Raw genomic sequence first — 18,735 nt, forward strand, 5'->3', positions numbered from 1 at the left:
GGATCAAAGACTGAAGGAGGATTTTAGGAAAGGGGAAATTCAGAATGAATCTGAACAGACAAAACTCTTTAAAAATTGATCTTACTTCTGATTTCTTGCTTTCCAGACAGCAGAAAGCAAACCACAGAGTATAAAAGACTACAAATTCATTGAAATTAAGTTACCTTTATAGATCACAATTAAGCCACATTCAAGAACGATGGAGAGTAAAATTGTCAGATTTCTGAATGAGGATCTGTCTGAGGCTTTGTTCAGCAGAGGCAGAAGCAAGTTATTCTCGTCTTCGCCCGCTCCAAGCGCTGCTCTTACCTCTAATGTCCTGCTGATTTAAAACTAGAGTTTGTTGGATTAAAGAAATCTTTTCAAGACGAATTTAAGAAAAGAGCCTAGTGACACGGAAACGGTCTTCAGTCGTGTCCTGCTGTCTGAAACTGTTCGTCTGTAAAGTAGAAAATATTTAAAGTGTGGGATTTGAATGGAGATCTGACGGACTCACCGGAGCCCCTCGCCTTGTCCCAAACCACTATCTCAACTTTGTTCTGCATTTCTCTCCTCAGCAGACATGCGCACAGGCTGCCCGTCAGGCCCGCTCCGACTATCAGAACCCGGGCCATGTTAAGCACGGAACCGTAGACCGGCAAGGACTGCAACGGAACTGTATACCGGGTTTTAACTGTTCGAGTCCGGCATGTCTTTGAGCTCCAGAGCGGAAGTTAAATACGCCCCCTGCATTACAAAACCAATGAATGTCGACGGACAACAAAAACTATCCCGGAGTCACTGCGTCAAGTCGGAATAAACACTGGACATCCACCGGACACTGTCAAAATAAATGTCTTATCGCGTCCAAATAAACACCGACCAAAAGTAAGTTGGTTTTTTTTTTTTTTTTTTTTTTTTTTAGATGGATTCATAAAAAGTCAAGGAGCCTAAATTTCAAAGTAAAAACTATTCCTTATCATAGTTTGTTTTCCAGTTTATGTTGGTACTTCAAGTACTTCATTTGAGTTTTTCCACTTTATGTTGTTTTTTATACTCCACTGCAATAACAGTAGCTGCAGTTGACAGTTCATATTTTACAGACATATTAAATTCAGTGCATTATTATAAATAATTCATAATAATAATGATCACAGTGTAACACTTCAGGTGTGAATGAAATCAGAACGTTCCTGAATAAAAAAGGTTCAGAACAGATGAAGGACTTTCTTTGCTCAAGAGGATCATTTCTCTCACAGTTTGCTCGTAAACGTGTTCAATCCGTGTTCGTGAGCTTTTCTTCTTCATCATGATCCCTCCACCTGACAGGTGAGACACAGGTGTGTCCTTTATGAGGCACTGAGCAGTGGACTTCACATGAGGGACGCCGTCTGACGATCCTCCGGATGTGGAGGCAGAGATGGACACAAACACATCGAAAAGGGTTGCTCATCGAATGTATCAAAATAAAGTACAAATGAGAAAATGTATTTCATTCTTATACAAGTAATTTAAAAATACATCAGCATATTGTTTACAAAGTGACATTCAGGACACATGTAGGAGGTGGACTGTGGAGTCAGCGGAGCTTGTTGTTTGGCTTCTGTCAGTCAAAGCCACCACTGACTGAACGGTCAGTCGAAAAGCAGCCAGGAACCGTGAGGTCAGCGGAGTCCTTTTCTACCACATCCAACTTTACAAGCAGCCAGCAACAAAACAGCAGCTTGACGGCAGAATGTGAGACGCACAGAGTTAAACATCATTTAATGTCCAAAAGAGAAAAAAAACAAAAAAACAAAAACGTTCCTGCCTCATACATGAACATCGAGGTGTTTCATGTCTGGGAAAGAAATAACGGGACCTTTGCTGTGCTTTTATTCTGAAGGTGAGTCCTTCAGACTGAAGTTAGCTGTTCGAAACGAGAAAAATCACAAAGACATCCTGAAGTAAAACATTTATTGGTGTTTAATCTCTTTCATTGATCGGTTCTTGTTTTAGAAGGAGTTTCGATCAGAAATCTCTGTGATTGATCAGCGGAAAACAAACAGTTAACAGTTTTAGTTGACCAATCACAGAGAACTCATCCCTCTGACGTCTTTCTTCCGCGTGGTCCGGAACAGACAGTCAGCTGATCGGAGAGAGACGTTTGTGGTCGCAGAGCCGCGGACAGGTGAGTGTTAAACAACCTTATTCACGTGTTATAATCGCTTCTTTACCTGTGCGTCAAGCTGAGCTTTCATGTGAATTTTAACTGTTCAAATCCAAACAAAGATCCGACCGGAAACAGCTGAAGTTCTGTTTCAGCTTCACTTTAATGGCGGCTTTTAAAACGTCTTTTAAACTCAATCAAACTTTATTTAAATGCTTGTCAAAACAGGCCGAAACAACAGACAGAACACCGTTTCCATTCTGCCTGTTTCGGTCAGTTTTCTGTCTGTTTCAGGACAGAAAACAGACAAAGAACAGACAGAAAAAGCAGAAACAACAGGAAGAAGCTGTTTCCAGCCTTGAAACATGCTGGAAACAGCCTTGAAAGAGCCTTGAAACAGGCTGGAAACAGCCTTGAGGTCTTTGGGTGACACCTGCACACATTGTCAGGAGCCCATTAAGACGTCGTTGACATTTTCTGATTGCTTTGTGCTTATTTTACTGCCTCTCAGTTTGGTCAGTAAATGCATCATTACTGAGCGGTTATTGTATGAACCGCCCGTCAGGCTGACTTCAACGAATCAGATCAGCGACCTGTGTGACGCAGCGAATCAAACTCTCGCCGAAGTCTCTGATGTCACAGAAGCAGCGACTCTAACCGAGCTGCTAACGAACGGTGCAGTTGTGAGCTAAACCACGCCCACCCGCCACCGCCAGTAGCTCCGCACTGGACACTGGTCCAGCCACCTCACGGGGTGACGTCATTGCAACCTCCACGCAACCAGCAAACAACATCGCATCCCGTCCATGGCTTCATCAGCAGAAATCCAGAATGACTCACGCTCGATCCAAAGCGCGGCGAGCTCAGCCGCCTCGCCCCGCAGACTTCCTGCCGCTGAGTCGACTCTTCAGGACAATATCAGCTGATCAAAGTCCATCACACCCGCAAACAAGCTGCTCTGACCTCTGAGGGTCACATGATGATGACATCAGTCAGCTGATCAAAGTCAGACACACTGACTGAGTCTTTGTGTGCTTTTCACCTCAATCATTCATCATGTGGTCTGATAACACTGATGACATCACTTCCTGTTAAACTTTAACCTGAAGCTGAAGCTCCTGTCAGTGATGGTGTGAAAGTTACAGCAACAACATCCACCGAACAGCTGAAGTCTTCAATAACTGAGGCAGGCGTGGTCACCTGGAATCACCTGTACAGGTGTGATCAGCTGTGCTGTGTCGTGTCACTACTTGTCTGTTTCTCTGCGTCAGACCTTTGAACGTGTTAATGTTTGAAATGAATGATGAACACATTAATCTGACTGTAGTGTGTGTGTGTGTGTGTGTGTGTGTGTGTGTCAGACTCATGATGTTGTGTGTTGTGGTGTGTGTGTTGATGCTTTCCGGTTTTGTCCTCACTGGACCAACTGACAGCAGATCGTCTGTTCTGAGACTGTCTGACGTCCACCGATGCTCAGATAAACTGCACAAGAAGCTGGACCCTGAAGTGCACATGAACATTGTGAGTACACACAGAGTACACAGTACACACAGTACACAGTACACAGAGTTCAGTGTCCCTCACAGCAGCTCACTGTGTTTCCATCCTTCTGAAACATTGACTGGATGCTTTTTCAGCTCTTTAAATCCTAACCATGCTGCCTTCACTGACCATGCTGCCTTCACTGACCGTGCTGTCAGTGCAGAGCTCACTTCCTCTTCCTGTTTCCTCTGTGGAGGTGATTCTACATCTATTTTCACAGCTTGTTACTGAGTTGTAATACGTGAGACTTCAGTTTCAAGCAGACAGGAAGTTGTTTCCTCAGGTGTTCATAAGCCCCGCCCCCTGCTCTCATGTGGACAGGTAGAGTTTTTCAAAGCTGCGCTAAACGGTTGAACTTCAGGCTCAAGAGTGAAGAGCAAACTGCTCCCAGAACAGCTTCCTCCTCTGAACACAGTATTTGTACTGCAATGTGTCATCATGTCGTCTGTCTTTAAAGTACTGAGTTCAGAGTATCAGTACTTCATACTTTTGACAATATGCAGCACCGTCATGCAGCTACCAATCAGAAGGCCTCATAAGAGGAGAAATATGTGTGTGTGTGTGTGTGTGTGTGTGTGTGTGTGTGTGCGTGTGCGTGCGTGCGTGCGTGTGTGTGTGTGTGTGCAGACAGAGATCGTCAGGTGGTGGGGTTACCCTGCAGAGGAACACGAGGTGGTGACGGAGGACGGATACGTCCTGAACGTCAACAGGATCCCACGAGGACTCAAACACACTCCAGGTGAGACTGTGTGAGGACCTCTGTCTGTATGAGGACATGTGAGGACCTCAGACCCTGAGTGCAACACACACACACACACACAGTATGTGATGATTTTTCATATTCATTCATTCATTCCGTCTTTTTTTACTGCATTGAGTGAAATGAGGTAACTGTAGTACTTGTACTGTAGTACTTCAGAGAAACACTCGATGTTTAAATACAAATAAAGTTTTAATGTGTCATTCAGGTACAAAGTACTTCATTAGATTTAACTTTAACCTTGCTGATAGTACTTAGTATTTTGGAGTACATGTATAAGTAGAAGCACAGTACAGTGCATTAATGGAGTATTTTTACATCATAGTACTTGTCCTTTACTGAGTACTTATTCCAGCCCTGCTGCTTTTGGACACGTTTTGTCCTCATTAGCAGTTATTAAGTAGACAGTAGAAGTGACAGAACAGGGACTGGTGGTCTCATGTGTGTGCGTCGTGCAGGTCCGAGGCCTGCAGTGCTCCTTCAGCACGGCCTCCTGGCTGCCGGCAGCAACTGGATCACCAACCCGCCCGCCTCCAGCCTGGGCTACGCGCTGGCGGACGCCGGCTACGACGTGTGGATGGGAAACAGCCGAGGAAACACCTGGTCCAGGAAACACCAGACGCTCACACCAGACCAGGAGGAATTCTGGAGCTTCAGGTGCAAACACCTGTCTGACATCACAACACCTGTGTGACATCATTATGTAGAATGTGTGTCTCCAGAGTGGCAGATAAAATGTATTAAAAGCTGTTTACAGCATGTGCGACAGAAGGAACAGGTGAGGCTCCAGGTGTTTGTACTGTAGTTAAAACAGACAGGTGTTGAGTTCAGGTACCTCTGTCGACCGCAGGTTATTATTCTATCGCATCAGGTGACACAGATGCACACAGCAGACAATAAACACCTATTTTAATTTGATGGAAACTCTGCAGACAGACGTTCAGGTGAGGTGTGACTTAGGACAGGTGAGATACTTCCTGTGTGTGCCTCTGCAGCTATGACGAGATGGCTCTGAAGGATCTCCCAGCTGTTGTAAACCACATCCTGAAGGTGACGGGTCAGGACCAGATCTACTACATCGGACACTCTCAGGGGACCACGATCGGTAACACACACACACACGCGCGCAGGCACGCACGCACACAGACACACACATACACACACACATACTCACGCACACACACTCACACACGCCCGCACACACACACGCACGCGCGCACACACACACACACACTCATACACGCATGCACGCACGCACATTCACACACACGCGTGCAGGCACGCATGCAGACACACACACACACACACACACACACACATACCCACGCACACACACATACCCACGCACACACACAGAGTTTCTAAAATTACAGGTTAACTTCGGACGCTGTATTTGAACCATGTGACATCACTTTGAGAAAAAGTAAGTGACCATCTTCTATGTCTTATTTCCCAGCATTCATAGCGTTCTCCACGCTGCCAGAACTGGCGAGTAAGATCAAGCTGTTCCTTGGTTTGGCTCCTGTGGCGACTGTGTCGTTCACCGCCAGTCCCATGACCAAACTGTCCGTCTTTCCCGAGTTTCTCATCTGGGTAAGAAAGAACACCTGACGAATGACCTGTGAGCGAGTCACTGTCAGGTGACCTGAAACATGGTTATTGATCAATCACCTGATAATGACTGAAAAACTACCAGATAACAAGTTAATGACCAATCAGCTGATGATGAGGTCGATCAGATAAAGTGATTGATTGACTGATTGATTTTTGCTCCATAAAACTGCTGAAGAGGATTTTTAATAATCACTTAATCAGATGATTTATTGATTGACTGTATTTTGTTGTCACCGCCATCAGGATCTGTTTGGTAGGCGGGACTTCCTGCCTCAGAGTCACATGATCGAGTGGTTTGCAGAACACGTGTGTGCGAAGCGGCTGCTCAGCGAGTTGTGTGGAAATGTGTTCTTCATCCTCTGCGGCTTCGACGAGAAAAACCTCAACATGGTTGGTCCCTTTTAGAAATGAGACGCGTCCACGTGTTTCATCGTTTCACCTCATTTCCTGTTTGTCTGACGTCATTTGGACACCTTTTAGAAATGAGACGCGTCCACGTGTTTCATCGTTTCACCTCATTTCCTGTTTGTCTGACGTCATTTGGACACCTTTTAGAAATGAGACGCATCCACGTGTTTCATCGTTTCACCTCATTTCCTGTTTGTCTGACGTCATTTGGACACCTTTTAGAAATGAGACGCGTCCACGTGTTTCATCGTTTCACCTCATTTCCTGTTTGTCTGATGTCATTTGGACACCTTTTAGAAATGAGACGCGTCCACGTGTTTCATCGTTTCACCTCATTTCCTGTTTGTCTGACGTCATTTGGACACCTTTTAGAAATTAATTTTTGGAGCTTTTGACCACATGTCCAGCTGTCCACCTGGACGTCAGCACTCTGTTTGCTGAAGACCAGGAGATGTGGTCAAAAGCTCCAACAGGCAAGAAGCAGATTCCCTATAATTATTTGTCCTTATCTGCGAATGTGTCTCTAGACTCGGACTCCAGTCTACACCACACACTGTCCTGCTGGGACCTCAGTCCAGAACATGGTCCACTGGGCCCAGGTAACACACAGGCACGCACACAAACACACACACACATTGACATCATTCAGCCTCTGACCCGAACACACCTGAACCCTGACACACATGCCGCCGTGGTCTCCCCTAACCCTGAAACCTAAACCAGGTCTGAAGCGTCAAACAGAGACAGAATGTCCTCACTGTGTCTGAAACTAATCAGCTGTTGTTTTCAGGCGGTTCGTGGAGGGAAGCTGACGGCCTTTGACTTTGGAGCAGCAGGAAACATGAAACACTACAACCAGGTGAGACTCTACCTGTACTGATCAGAGTCCCAGCACCTGAGACCTGAGACCTGGGTCCAGTTCTTGAAGTGCACTTTGTCCATTTTTAAGTTCAGGCCCAGAAACACTGACCCTGTCTGTCTCTGTGTACTTCCTGTCTGTGTGTCCTCCATGGGTCCGTCCTCAGTCCGCTCCCCCTCAGTACCACGTCCACGACATGAAGGTTCCCACCGCTCTCTTCTCTGGGGGACGGGATACACTGGCAGACCCCAAAGACGTGGCTGTCCTCCTCACTCAGGTGAGTCCTCTGATCCAGCAAGGTCAGAGGTCACACACACACACACACACACACACACACACCTACCTCCTGTGGCAGACCTGGTCCTGGACTGTGATCCAGACCACATAAAGACATGGTCCTGTTTAATGGACACCTGTAAGAAGCAGCTCCAGACACACCTGTCAGGACAAAACTGTACTTTTCCATTTATTTTTATTCTTCTATTCTGTCTTTGTTATTTATTAATTCTTTTTATTCTCTCTCTGTCTGTCTGTCTGTCTGCAGGTGTCTAACCTGGTCTACCATCAGCACATTGAACACTGGGAACATCTGGATTTTATTTGGGGTCTGGATGCTCCTGAGCTGATGTTTCCCTCCATCCTGAAGCTGCTGCAGGAAAACCACTAGAGGGTGCCACACTGACCGAGTGTGCGTGTGTGTGTGTGTGTGTGTGTGTGTGTGTGTGTGTGTGTGTGTGTGTGTTCAGAGATACTGTAATCATGTACCCACCTGTACTATGGTCAGTGCTTTAGTACAGGTGGGTACATGGCAGGTGAACCAGCATGTTCTGTGGATTTTAACGAAGTTCACAGATGCATTTTATGACCAGCCGACTTCCTCTGTGTGTGTGTGTGTGTGTGTGTGTGTGTGTGTGTATTAGTCTATAATGCTGTGGGGACATAAAACTGTTTACAGTTACATTGTGGGGACTCTCCTTCCTTATGGGGACAAAATGCAGATCCCCCTAATGTGATGAAGGTGAAGGTTTAGGTTTGGGTTTGTCTGCAGGAAATGAATGAATGAAATCTATGGAATGTCTCCAAAATGAAGGAAACATGACTCTGTGTGTGTGTGTGTGTGTGTGTGTGTGTGTTAGTTATAAACTTGAATACTGCTGGTGTGTAAACACCTCGTACACATCAACCACATCACACCATCATGCAGTCGATTTGCAGGTGAACCTCTTGCTGTGCACCTGCTAACCACCAGCGTGCTAGCACTTGTATCACCTGACAAATTACCTGTGAACAAGTTATTGCAAAGTTGTTAGCATAAGCATTAGCTGTGTGTGTCCTGTTGGACTTTTTAACACGTGAATAACCTTTTCAAACTTTTTAAAAAGTGTTTTCTGTCGTACTTTTCTCCAAACCCTCATGTGACCAGTGGAAACGGTGTCACATGATTTATTTCTGTATTTTGTTGTATGAAGTCCTTTTCTACATACAGACTTGCACACTGCCTCATATTTGCTTTTAAGTTCCTCTCCATGTTTTTCAAACGCTCCCTCAAACACACCATCAGCACAGTCTAGAACTTTCTTCAACTTGTAGCTGCTTGTCAGAACTCTTATTGTGAAAATCCTCCTGCGTGTCAGGAGAAGCAGCTCAGAGAACCTGCAGTCAGTGTGATCGCAGCGGCATCTGGTGGCCACCAGAGGGACTGCACCCTCCACACTTCAGCTCCCAGGCTGCTGAGGAGTCTGCGTGGCTAATGCTCATGCTAACGGTAGCATCCCAACAAAGCTCTAATACATTTATTGTTCAGTATTAGTCCTCAATTAAAAGGCCTGTCATCAATTTATGAGGAGCAGCAGCATCCAATCATGTTGCTTAAATTGTGGTGGGTGGGGTTAAACTTTTCTTTGGATCACTGTGACTTTAAAATAATCATTTTTTGTGTTTCTGCTAAAAGTGAACCAGGTTTTAATTCAACCAATAAATTTCATGAATCATAAACGCTGACATGTGACTTTGTTTTAATAACCAAGTTTATTCTGAAATAAAGACTTTAAGAATTTAAGGTCAGATTCTGAAGTTGAATTTGAAATGTAACAGAGGATCTGTATCGTACGTTCTTACGTCGAAGCAGTTTTACTGTGATCATAGTTTCTGATGAGCATTTTTGAATGTTTTCATTTGCTTGTTTCATCTCGAATCGTTTTACTTCTCTTTCACCTGAATCTCGACATGTCTGCGTGTTTAGCACAGACCTGGTGTCAGAGCATCATTAGCCTAGCTTAGCCTGTTTACATTAAACATATACAATTGTAGTACATAAAAAAAAAAAAAAATTTATCCTGTGTGTTGTTTGGAACCAAACAAGACTTTCAAACCACGAGACGTTAAAAAAATCAATGATGGATTGATTTACAGGTAGAAACAGTCAACAGAAGTTACAATTCACCTGAAACTCACCTGTTCAGACTGCACCAATGAAAACGCCTTCGTTATATCTTATTGTTTCCAAATGTAGCACCTGGAGCACTTTAGCATGTTTGACCAAGTTGATGTTTTTGTACGATTGTCGTCACGTTTGTGTTGAATCCACACGGCTGAAGGCAATTTTTGTAAGTAATTTTGGATAAATGCATCAACGACATAGAAGCAATGCAAATGATCAACAGAAATTTCCAATCACAATGGAAATGTCATGTAACAGAACAGAGGAGACGTGTTTCAGGTTTGTCTCCATCTTCTTGTCGTTTTGTCCGGAAATGTTAAAGCGAGTGGAAAAAGTGTCAGCATGAGAATATTTCATCCACCAAAAGAATTTCTCCTGGAAGCGGATCAATTCTGTTTTCCAGCACATTTATTCGAAAAGAAAAGTTCTTTCAGGAAAATTCGACTGACTAAACTGAAGACCAAAGGACTCATACTAAACTCAAGTCTAAAGTTAGCACTTGTCCTTAATTAATTTAGATTTTTATTTATCTTGTTTTCAAGTCGTGTAATTCATTTCCTGTCTCGTATGTGTCAGTCAGTGGGGGAGAACGATGTAGTCCACACTTCAGTAAACTTAATAAACTTTAGCGTTGACACACAAACATGGTTCGTCAGCATTTTGTTTTCTTTATGTTTGATGTCGAAGCTTTCGACCTCCAACTTTGACGTAAAGGCAGAAAAAGAAACTTTTCGGCTGGTGAAGACTTTAGTGACGCATCAATCTTTTGCTAGGAAGCATCTGTAGCCCCGTGCAATCCACAGCATCAGCTGTGTAAACAGGAAGTCACTGTAGCATCACGAGCTAGCAGAACTTCCTAAAGTGACAGTTTCAGAAACAGTTTTTAGCTCAAAGCTAAATCTTTGTAAGTGTAGATATTCTATAGTATCTGGTTATGCTGAGCTAACTGATGTCGTTTACTCATTCAGTCAAATGTTGTGAGCATAACATTTGTAATTTGAGGTTTGTTTCTTAAAATCTTCCAAATTAAATCATCATTAAACAGAATTGATCAAGTTTTAGTTCAAATAAACGTTTGAGGACAAGTTCACTGAAATCTGAGCACCGACACGTTTTTTCACTCGTTATAAGAACATCAGTTACTAAAGTGACTTTTATGTCCTCCTGTCCCGGTCTGTCTCTCTGTCCTCCTGTCTGTCTCTCTGTCTGTCTGTCAGTGTGCCTTTTTCAGCATGTTGACGATCTTCTTGAACTTCAGCCTGGTGGCGATGTCCAGCGGCGTTTCTCCATCCTGTAGAACAAGAAAACATCAGGATTCAGACTGAAGATGTCTCATCATGTCTCAGGAAGTTTGGTGTCGTGATGCGTTTATGAACATACATTGTTTTGGATGTTGGTTTCAGCGTTTCTTTCCAACAGCAGAGGAACCAGACGATGACTTTTCCTCTGACAGACATAATGAAGAGCTGTGTTTCCCTTCTGGAGAAAACAGAAAAGACAACGTCCAGTCACTTTGGACATGATGGCAGACAAATCCTGAAGATGTATTTTTAGTTAAGACTCTGAATGCAGAACTTCTAACAGAATATTTCTACACTATGGTATTTGTCTTCCTATTTCCCCCTGTGTCTTCCTGTTTCCCCCGTGTCTTCCTATTTCCTCCTGTTTTCCTGTTTCCATCTGTATCTTCCTATTTCCCTGTGTATCTTCCTGTTTCCTCCTGTGTTTTCCCTGTTTCCCTGTGTCTTCCTGTTTCCTCCTGTGTTTTTACTGTTTCCCTGTGTCTTCCTGTTTCCCCCTGTATCTTCCTGTATCTTCCTGTTTCCCCTGTCTCTTCCTGTTTCCTCCTGTGTTTTCCTGTTTCCCCCTGTATCTTCCTGTATCTTCCTGTTTCCCCTGTCTCTTCCTGTTTCCTCCTGTGTTTTCCTGTTTCCCCCTGTGTCCTCCTGTGTCCTCCTGTTTCCCCCTGTGTCTTCCTGTTTCCTCCTGTGTCTTCCTGTTTCCCCCTGTATCTTCCTGTATCTTCCTGTTTCCCGTCTCTTCCTGTTTCCTCCTGTGTTTTCCTGTTTCCCCCTGTATCTTCCTGTATCTTCCTGTTTCCCCTGTCTCTTCCTGTTTCCTCCTGTGTTTTCCTGTTTCCCCCTGTGTCCTCCTGTGTCCTCCTGTTTCCCCTGTCTCTTCCTGTTTCCTCCTGTGTTTTCCTGTTTCCCCCTGTATCTTCCTTTATCTTCCTGTTTCCCCTGTCTCTTCCTGTTTCCTCCTGTGTTTTCCTGTTTCCCCCTGTGTCCTCCTGTGTCCTCCTGTTTCCCCCTGTGTCTTCCTGTTTCCTCCTGTGTTTTCCTGTTTCCCCCTGTATCTTCCTGTTTCCCCTGTCTCTTCTGTTTCCTCCTGTGTTTTCCTGTTTCCCCCTGTGTCCTCCTGTGTCCTCCTGTTTCCCCCTGTGTCTTCCTGTTTCCCCCTGTATCTTCCTGTATCTTCCTGTTTCCCCTGTCTCTTCCTGTTTCCTCCTGTGTTTTCCTGTTTCCCCCTGTATCTTCCTGTATCTTCCTGTTTCCCCTGTCTCTTCCTGTTTCCTCCTGTGTTTTCCTGTTTCCCCCTGTGTCCTCCTGTGTCCTCCTGTTTCCCCCTGTGTCTTCCTGTTTCCTCCTGTGTCTTCCTGTTTCCCCCTGTATCTTCCTGTATCTTCCTGTTTCCCGTCTCTTCCTGTTTCCTCCTGTGTTTTCCTGTTTCCCCCTGTATCTTCCTGTATCTTCCTGTTTCCCCTGTCTCTTCCTGTTTCCTCCTGTGTTTTCCTGTTTCCCCCTGTGTCCTCCTGTGTCCTCCTGTTTCCCCTGTCTCTTCCTGTTTCCTCCTGTGTTTTCCTGTTTCCCCCTGTATCTTCCTTTATCTTCCTGTTTCCCCTGTCTCTTCCTGTTTCCTCCTGTGTTTTCCTGTTTCCCCCTGTGTCCTCCTGTGTCCTCCTGTTTCCCCCTGTGTCTTCCTGTTTCCTCCTGTGTTTTCCTGTTTCCCCCTGTATCTTCCTGTTTCCCCTGTCTCTTCCTGTTTCCTCCTGTGTTTTCCTGTTTCCCCCTGTGTCCTCCTGTGTCCTCCTGTTTCCCCCTGTGTCTTCCTGTTTCCTCCTGTGTTTTCCTGTTTCCCCCTGTATCTTCCTGTTTCCCCTGTCTCTTCCTGTTTCCTCCTGTGTTTTCCTGTTTCCCCCTGTGTCCTCCTGTGTCCTCCTGTTTCCCCCTGTCTCTTCCTGTTTCCTCCTGTGTTTTCCTGTTTCCCCCTGTGTCTTCCTGTTTCCTCCTGTGTTTTCCTGTCTCTATATGTATGTGGAGTGGGTGTGGCTTCCCTCCTGGCTCCAGACACTGCTCTTCCTGCACAGCTGCCATCAATCAGCTCATCACCTGTCTCAGCCTACACACTTGCTGTTCATCAGCCAGATTGTTGTTTCCGTCATGTACTTGTACTAACTGTCTTTTCCTTCCTCATTCTTCCTTCCTGCTCACCAGCCATCCCACCTCAGCAGGTACGATGCAGTAGACCAGTCCAGCATCATCTGTGTCCTGGTTGTGTTGGGTGAGTCCACTTTCTGAACAGAATCTGACAGTATTTCCACTTTCACTGAAGTAAAAGATCTGAGTACTGCTTCCACACACAGATGTTGGGAATCACTGTAGTTGAGAGACCCTGTGTCCTCATTTTTCACATTGCCAGTTTTCATCATGGGAATTAATCATTTGTTTTAATACAAAATATGTTAATTTAAAGAACAATGAGCCCTAAAAACAACCTTTTAAATCTGGACATTAGACATTCATGTATTAACTCAAACAAACAGCTGATCAGTTGAGATCCACCAGTTGTTTCATCCTCCCATAGTGGCTCAATCTGGCCATAAAAGTCACTACGTTTCCTTGATCACCAGGAGTCATATACACAAACGTTTAATAGTCTCTGAAATGTCTCAGTTTGAAGTCTTCAGAGTCCTCAGTCTCTGGTCTGAGAGAAATGTACAAAGTATCCCAAAGTATTTCCTGAGTCACTGGAAGCTGCTCGACTCATCACGCTGTTATGGAAACACAACAATCTGAACTTTGAACATCGTATTTAAAAAGAGGTTCTGGAGCAAAAGTTTCTTCAGCCTGTCAGTAAAAGACGCAGCTCTGTGAAAAGCTTTTAAAGCTGAAACTTTAGTGGGAAACCTGGAGGTGAGACGAGACTTGAAGCTCTTCATGAATCCTTCAGTCTGAACACAAAGCTCTTCCTCAGTCCTCAGTAGTTAAGTGGTTTCTAACCAGTGATTCATCAGTTTCACCTTCAAAACTAAAGAAATGTCTCAGCTGGTAAAGACTTTACTGTTCCATTAATCTGTTGCTATGAAACATCTGTAACGCTGTCCAATCAGCAATCAGCTGTGTAAACAGGAAGTCACTGTAGCATCAGAAGCTAGCAGAACTCAATAAATCTTAGTAAATGCTGGTATTTGTCTCATTTCTGTCTGCATACATGGAGAAATCTGTGTTTCACAGTTACTAGCATTCATACAGTTTATAATGATAGGGAAATATGTTGTTAAGCTAAGCTAACTGCCATTATTTACTCATTTAGTCAAATGTTACGTCAGCATTTATCGAGTTTCAGCTCAGACATGCCGACTCGACTACAAATGACCTCTTTCACTCTGAACGAGTCAGATATTAGCATGCTAATATTAGCTTTTAGCAGGTGGTTCATTTAGCTACACAACAGTAAATATTCACATGAAAGCTAAAGAAAGACTCACGTAGTCGACAGCATTGATGTTCACACTGCTGCTCAGCAAGGCCTCCATCAAAGCCACGTTGTGCCTCTGTTTCTGTAACTACAACACACACACACACAGACACACACAGACGCACACACACATTCATCATTGGAAACTTCATGTTTTGAGTTTCATGTTGCCTGAAAACAGACTTCACCTTCTCTAGTGTTGCTGTGGATGTCACTTCAGCTCAGGCTGAAACATCACAAAGCTGTTTGTGGTAAATGTGCTTCAGACGTTCATGGTCTCCTCAGGATGAACTGTAATAACTAATGACACTCCCATCAGCCTCAGCTGGACTCTGTGTTTACTGCTAATTAGCTAATGTTAGCATGCTAGCATGTTAAACTAAGATGGTGAACATAGTAAACATTAAACCTGTTGAACATTACCATATTAGCATGCTGATGTTAGCATTTAGCTCACAGATCTGCTGTGTCTCAGTGCAGCTCACACATCTTAAGTCCTGGTCACACTTAAAACTCTTTAAAGCCAGAAAGTTCACAGCAAATTTCATTCACATCAGTATGGTTCTTCAAATGGTGGCTCGTATAGTTTATCAGCTGTTTTGCTAACATCCAGTTTTATTGAAGCCCCTCTGTCAGAGTTTAAACTCCACAGCAGAGACCTGGTTCACACACAGTGAGGAGACAGAGGACGTCATGCTAAAACAGCTGTTAATACACTGGAGACTTATTGTGCTGTTAGCCACCGAGCTAATGAGCTAAGTGGCAGAGCTTTATTTTGGAGGTCTCTCTGGAGGGTGCATCACGTTGCAGGCAGACAGACCTACTTTGTATTTTTCGTCATGAATATGTTGCTATTGAATGAAATGGAAACTGTCAAAGGGAGCAAACAAAACAGTCAACAGAACATAGCAAGTTAGCATTTAGCGCATCAGCTAAAGAAGTTTAGGAATGAACCTCGCGAGTCATCAACGTTCAGTTAACACTTTGTGGTGGGACATGTTTGTGCTTGATGGAGCGTACCATGAGGAAGTAGCCGAGCAGCAGGATGGGCATCAGGATGGAGATCATGAGATAGTCCAGCAGGGAGAAACTCCTCCTGGACGCGTAGTGAAGGCAGGTCCTCTGCTTCTGAGACACAGACAGGTACGTTAGTGACAGCAAGCACAGCTGACAGGAACCTGATGACATCAGCGGGTAAAGGCACCTTATTGGTCAGGTGGACGTCCGCCTCATTGTCTAGCAGATACTGGACCACTTTCAGGTTTCCACGGCGACAGGCTGCAATGAGGGGTGTGTCCCCGGTGTGTTCCTCCTGAACATTCATGTGGGTGGGATCTTTTTTGAGGAGGTGATACAGCTGATGGACGTCTCCATCATACGCTGACTGACAGGCCGGCTGAGGAGGAAGAGGAGAGGGAGGAGGAAGAAGAGACAGTCAAAAATTATAGAAATGAAAGTCATATTAAAATCTGTACCCTCATGGACCTGAGACCCTCGCAGGCTTCAGACCCTCACGGATCTGAGACCCTCGCAGGCCTCAGACCCTCATGGACCAAGAGAAGAATTTAATTTCTTCAAAAGTGATGAAAAAGAAACGACCTATTCTCCAAAAGACGTCAGACAGAGATTAACAGAACTCGTAATGTAACACTGACGGCTTTCAAGTGTTTCGGCCCATTTTGGATGTTGAGCTGAACCGATGGACAAATGTGAGATCACGGTTCTGAAAAAAGGTCAGTTACTGCATTTTATTGATCAGAAGCAGATCAGCTGAAGCTCTGATGGATCGTGTCTGCAGCACTCGATCAAACTGTCGTCCAAACGCTGCACAAACAGCTTCGTTGTGTTTTCTCTTTGCGGGTGATGACACTTTATCAACTTTACAGTATTTATTACTTCAGTTCTGTTTGAATGCAGTACAAACAATATTTTCACTGCTGGTCACAAGAATCTGTCTGGAGACACGAAGCCTCACAAATATTTGAGATTTGGATCATTTTTCTGTCCACATGTTTCTGTTGATCGTTTCCAGCTGAGACTAAAGCTGCTGTTTGGCTGCAGAGCAGAGACAATCTGTGAGAGGAGTCCTGGACAGAGACGTCCCCCATCTGTCCTACACAGGAGCAAGACCGCTAGACTGAAACTGTAAACCACAACCTGCATGATTTATGTCTCTGTGAGTGATTACTGCAACATGTTAGCAGCTCCTGCTAGCAGTGAGCTCGTGGAGGCTGGACTGGATCACTGGATCACTGTGATCCTGAAGAGAACTGAAAAACATGAGGTGTGTCTATCTTTGATTTCTACGTGGATTTATGGAGACCTCCTCGTCGCTCCACACAGATCTGAAAGGATTCATGCTGGAAGTGATTAGACATGATGAGGTCACAAGTTTCATGGACGACATCATCGATTTCTGGTTTTATCCACAAAACAACAGTAACACCTCAGACAGGAAACACTTCCCCCTCCTGTTTTAATAATACTAACAAAAATTTGATCACGTCATTGTGATTCGTCCAGGTGATGCTGTTTGAGGAGATGTTTGATCTTCTCAGATGTTTGATTTGCTGCTTTTCCTCTCAATGATCTGAATGTGTTTGTAATAATGTGGAGGAGACACAATGATCTACAGAGAGCAGAGACAAGAGGACAACAGACACAGAGACACAATGATCTACAGAGACCAGAGACAAGAGGACAACAGACACAGAGACACAATGATCTACAGAGAGCAGAGACAAGAGGACAACAGACACAGAGACACAATGATCTACAGAGACCAGAGACAAGAGGACAACAGACACAGAGACACAATGAGCTAAAGAGAGCAGAGACAAGAGGACAACAGACACAGGATACACTTTACTGTACTGCAGTACTTTCACTTTCAGTACCTGAAGTACATTTATACTGACACACTTTTACTGAAGTAACGTTTTCAATGCATTAACAGAGTATTTGTGGTATTAGTACTGTAGTTAATAATCTGAATATTTCCTCTACTACTGAGTAAAAGTACTTTGTTACTTTCCAAACCTCTCTTCTGACTCACTGTTGTGTTTTGTTGATGTACCTGTTCGGTTTGTGTCTCAGGTGAGTTCAGTCTGAGCTGAATCAGATTCTCACCTGCTGAACTCAGATCGATGAAATGAAATAAATTCCCATTTTTAAAGTTTTCAAAGACAGAAAACAGACGCTTTGTCTGCTTACCTCTGAGTAAACCAGCCCCATGACCGCCAGCTGGAACACACCTGAACAGGGCAAGCCACCGACAGCGTCAACAGCATCACTTCCGCTCCCACATTGCAAAATAAAACACTTTGCAAAACAGACTCGCAGGTACATCTTCTTTTTCAATATCTGCTCTCCTAAATATTGAGTTGTATTTTGAGTTGCTTCATTTATTTATCGCCAGCATAAATAAAACATAAATCAGATCATTTTGATGATCTTTAATGAATTAAGTCACAAACAAACTAATTTTATTCATATTTGCAGAGACGGTGATTTCACACAAACTGGAATAATAAACAATAATGAATAGATAATAAACAACATATTTTATTTTTGACACTTCATAGACTATTAAAGCTTTCAAAATATTATCGATCATCTTCAATAAAGAGACTTTACACACACTTAAATACTTTAAAGAATTCATATTGTAATATCATGCATGGAAATGACTTTTATTTTGTAATCCGTACTTCCGGTTAACGTCTCACTCTGTGTAACTTCACTGATCATCGTCAGCGAGGAAACACCTGCACAAAGGGACCGAATTCTTATTGAAACTGTTTCATGGATTCACCGTGTTTCTGTTGATCAGCTGACCAATCAATCAATCGAACTCTAAACCTGGAGACTTTTAGAAACAACAGTCTGCTGCTCTGAGACAAGTTGACACAAGCTGCAGAGAGCAGGAAGTGCGTCACATGGAAAATCAGCCTGCGGCAAAAAACCAAAAACCAAGAAAGCAGAAAGTGAGCTGAGTTCATCACAGTCTGCAGTTTGTCTCTTAAAGGACAGAAAAAAAAACTTCATCCGTTTAAATTCTGAACAACAAACAAAAAGTTTGGAGACGTGATGACGATCAGAGTCCAGCAGAGGGACAAAGAGACAGACGACGAGGACACAATGACGAAGGCAGCGGTGGCCACACCTCACACCTGAGATTGGTGTCAGGAAAATGCGTCAGAGTGAGACAGCATCTTTGATTTACT

General features: G+C 44.0%; 3 protein-coding genes across 4 annotated transcripts in view; 1 reads left to right on the top strand and 2 right to left on the bottom strand.

The window, feature by feature from the left end:
- Positions 1-717, bottom strand: part of rnls (renalase, FAD-dependent amine oxidase) — a 6,616-nt gene extending 5,899 nt beyond the window's left edge. The window contains exon 1 of the mRNA XM_076759064.1: positions 497-717. Within this exon, the coding sequence (XP_076615179.1) occupies positions 497-614 (118 nt within the window). The 5' untranslated portion in view covers positions 615-717. The remainder of the gene's footprint in view (positions 1-496) is intronic.
- Positions 718-2,080: 1,363 nt separating this feature from the next.
- Positions 2,081-9,368, top strand: lipf (lipase, gastric). Of its 2 annotated transcripts, XM_076760310.1 has the most exons (12): positions 2,081-2,149; positions 3,490-3,649; positions 4,298-4,409; positions 4,889-5,087; positions 5,426-5,535; positions 5,887-6,023; positions 6,288-6,434; positions 6,980-7,051; positions 7,243-7,311; positions 7,478-7,588; positions 7,856-8,027; positions 8,058-8,126. In XM_076760310.1, exons 2-11 carry the CDS (start codon positions 3,494-3,496, stop codon positions 7,976-7,978), a joined length of 1,236 nt encoding a protein of 411 aa, XP_076616425.1. In that variant the 5' UTR covers positions 2,081-2,149; positions 3,490-3,493; the 3' UTR covers positions 7,979-8,027; positions 8,058-8,126. The 2 variants fall into 2 exon arrangements, with proteins under 2 accessions (XP_076616425.1, XP_076616424.1); XM_076760309.1 differs by having other exon boundaries at positions 7,856-9,368.
- ankrd22 (ankyrin repeat domain 22) lies at positions 9,329-17,788 on the bottom strand. The gene is made up of 6 exons (XM_076760312.1): positions 17,723-17,788; positions 15,714-15,905; positions 15,530-15,637; positions 14,520-14,597; positions 11,132-11,230; positions 9,329-11,042 (listed from the first exon to the last, which is right to left on the bottom strand). Exons 1-6 carry the CDS (start codon positions 17,741-17,743, stop codon positions 10,965-10,967), a joined length of 576 nt encoding a protein of 191 aa, XP_076616427.1. The 5' UTR covers positions 17,744-17,788; the 3' UTR covers positions 9,329-10,964.
- Between the last annotated feature and the right edge of the window lie 947 nt (positions 17,789-18,735).

The sequence above is a fragment of the Chaetodon auriga genome, chromosome 20 (genome assembly GCF_051107435.1).
Source record: "Chaetodon auriga isolate fChaAug3 chromosome 20, fChaAug3.hap1, whole genome shotgun sequence".
NCBI lineage: Eukaryota > Metazoa > Chordata > Actinopteri > Chaetodontiformes > Chaetodontidae > Chaetodon > Chaetodon auriga.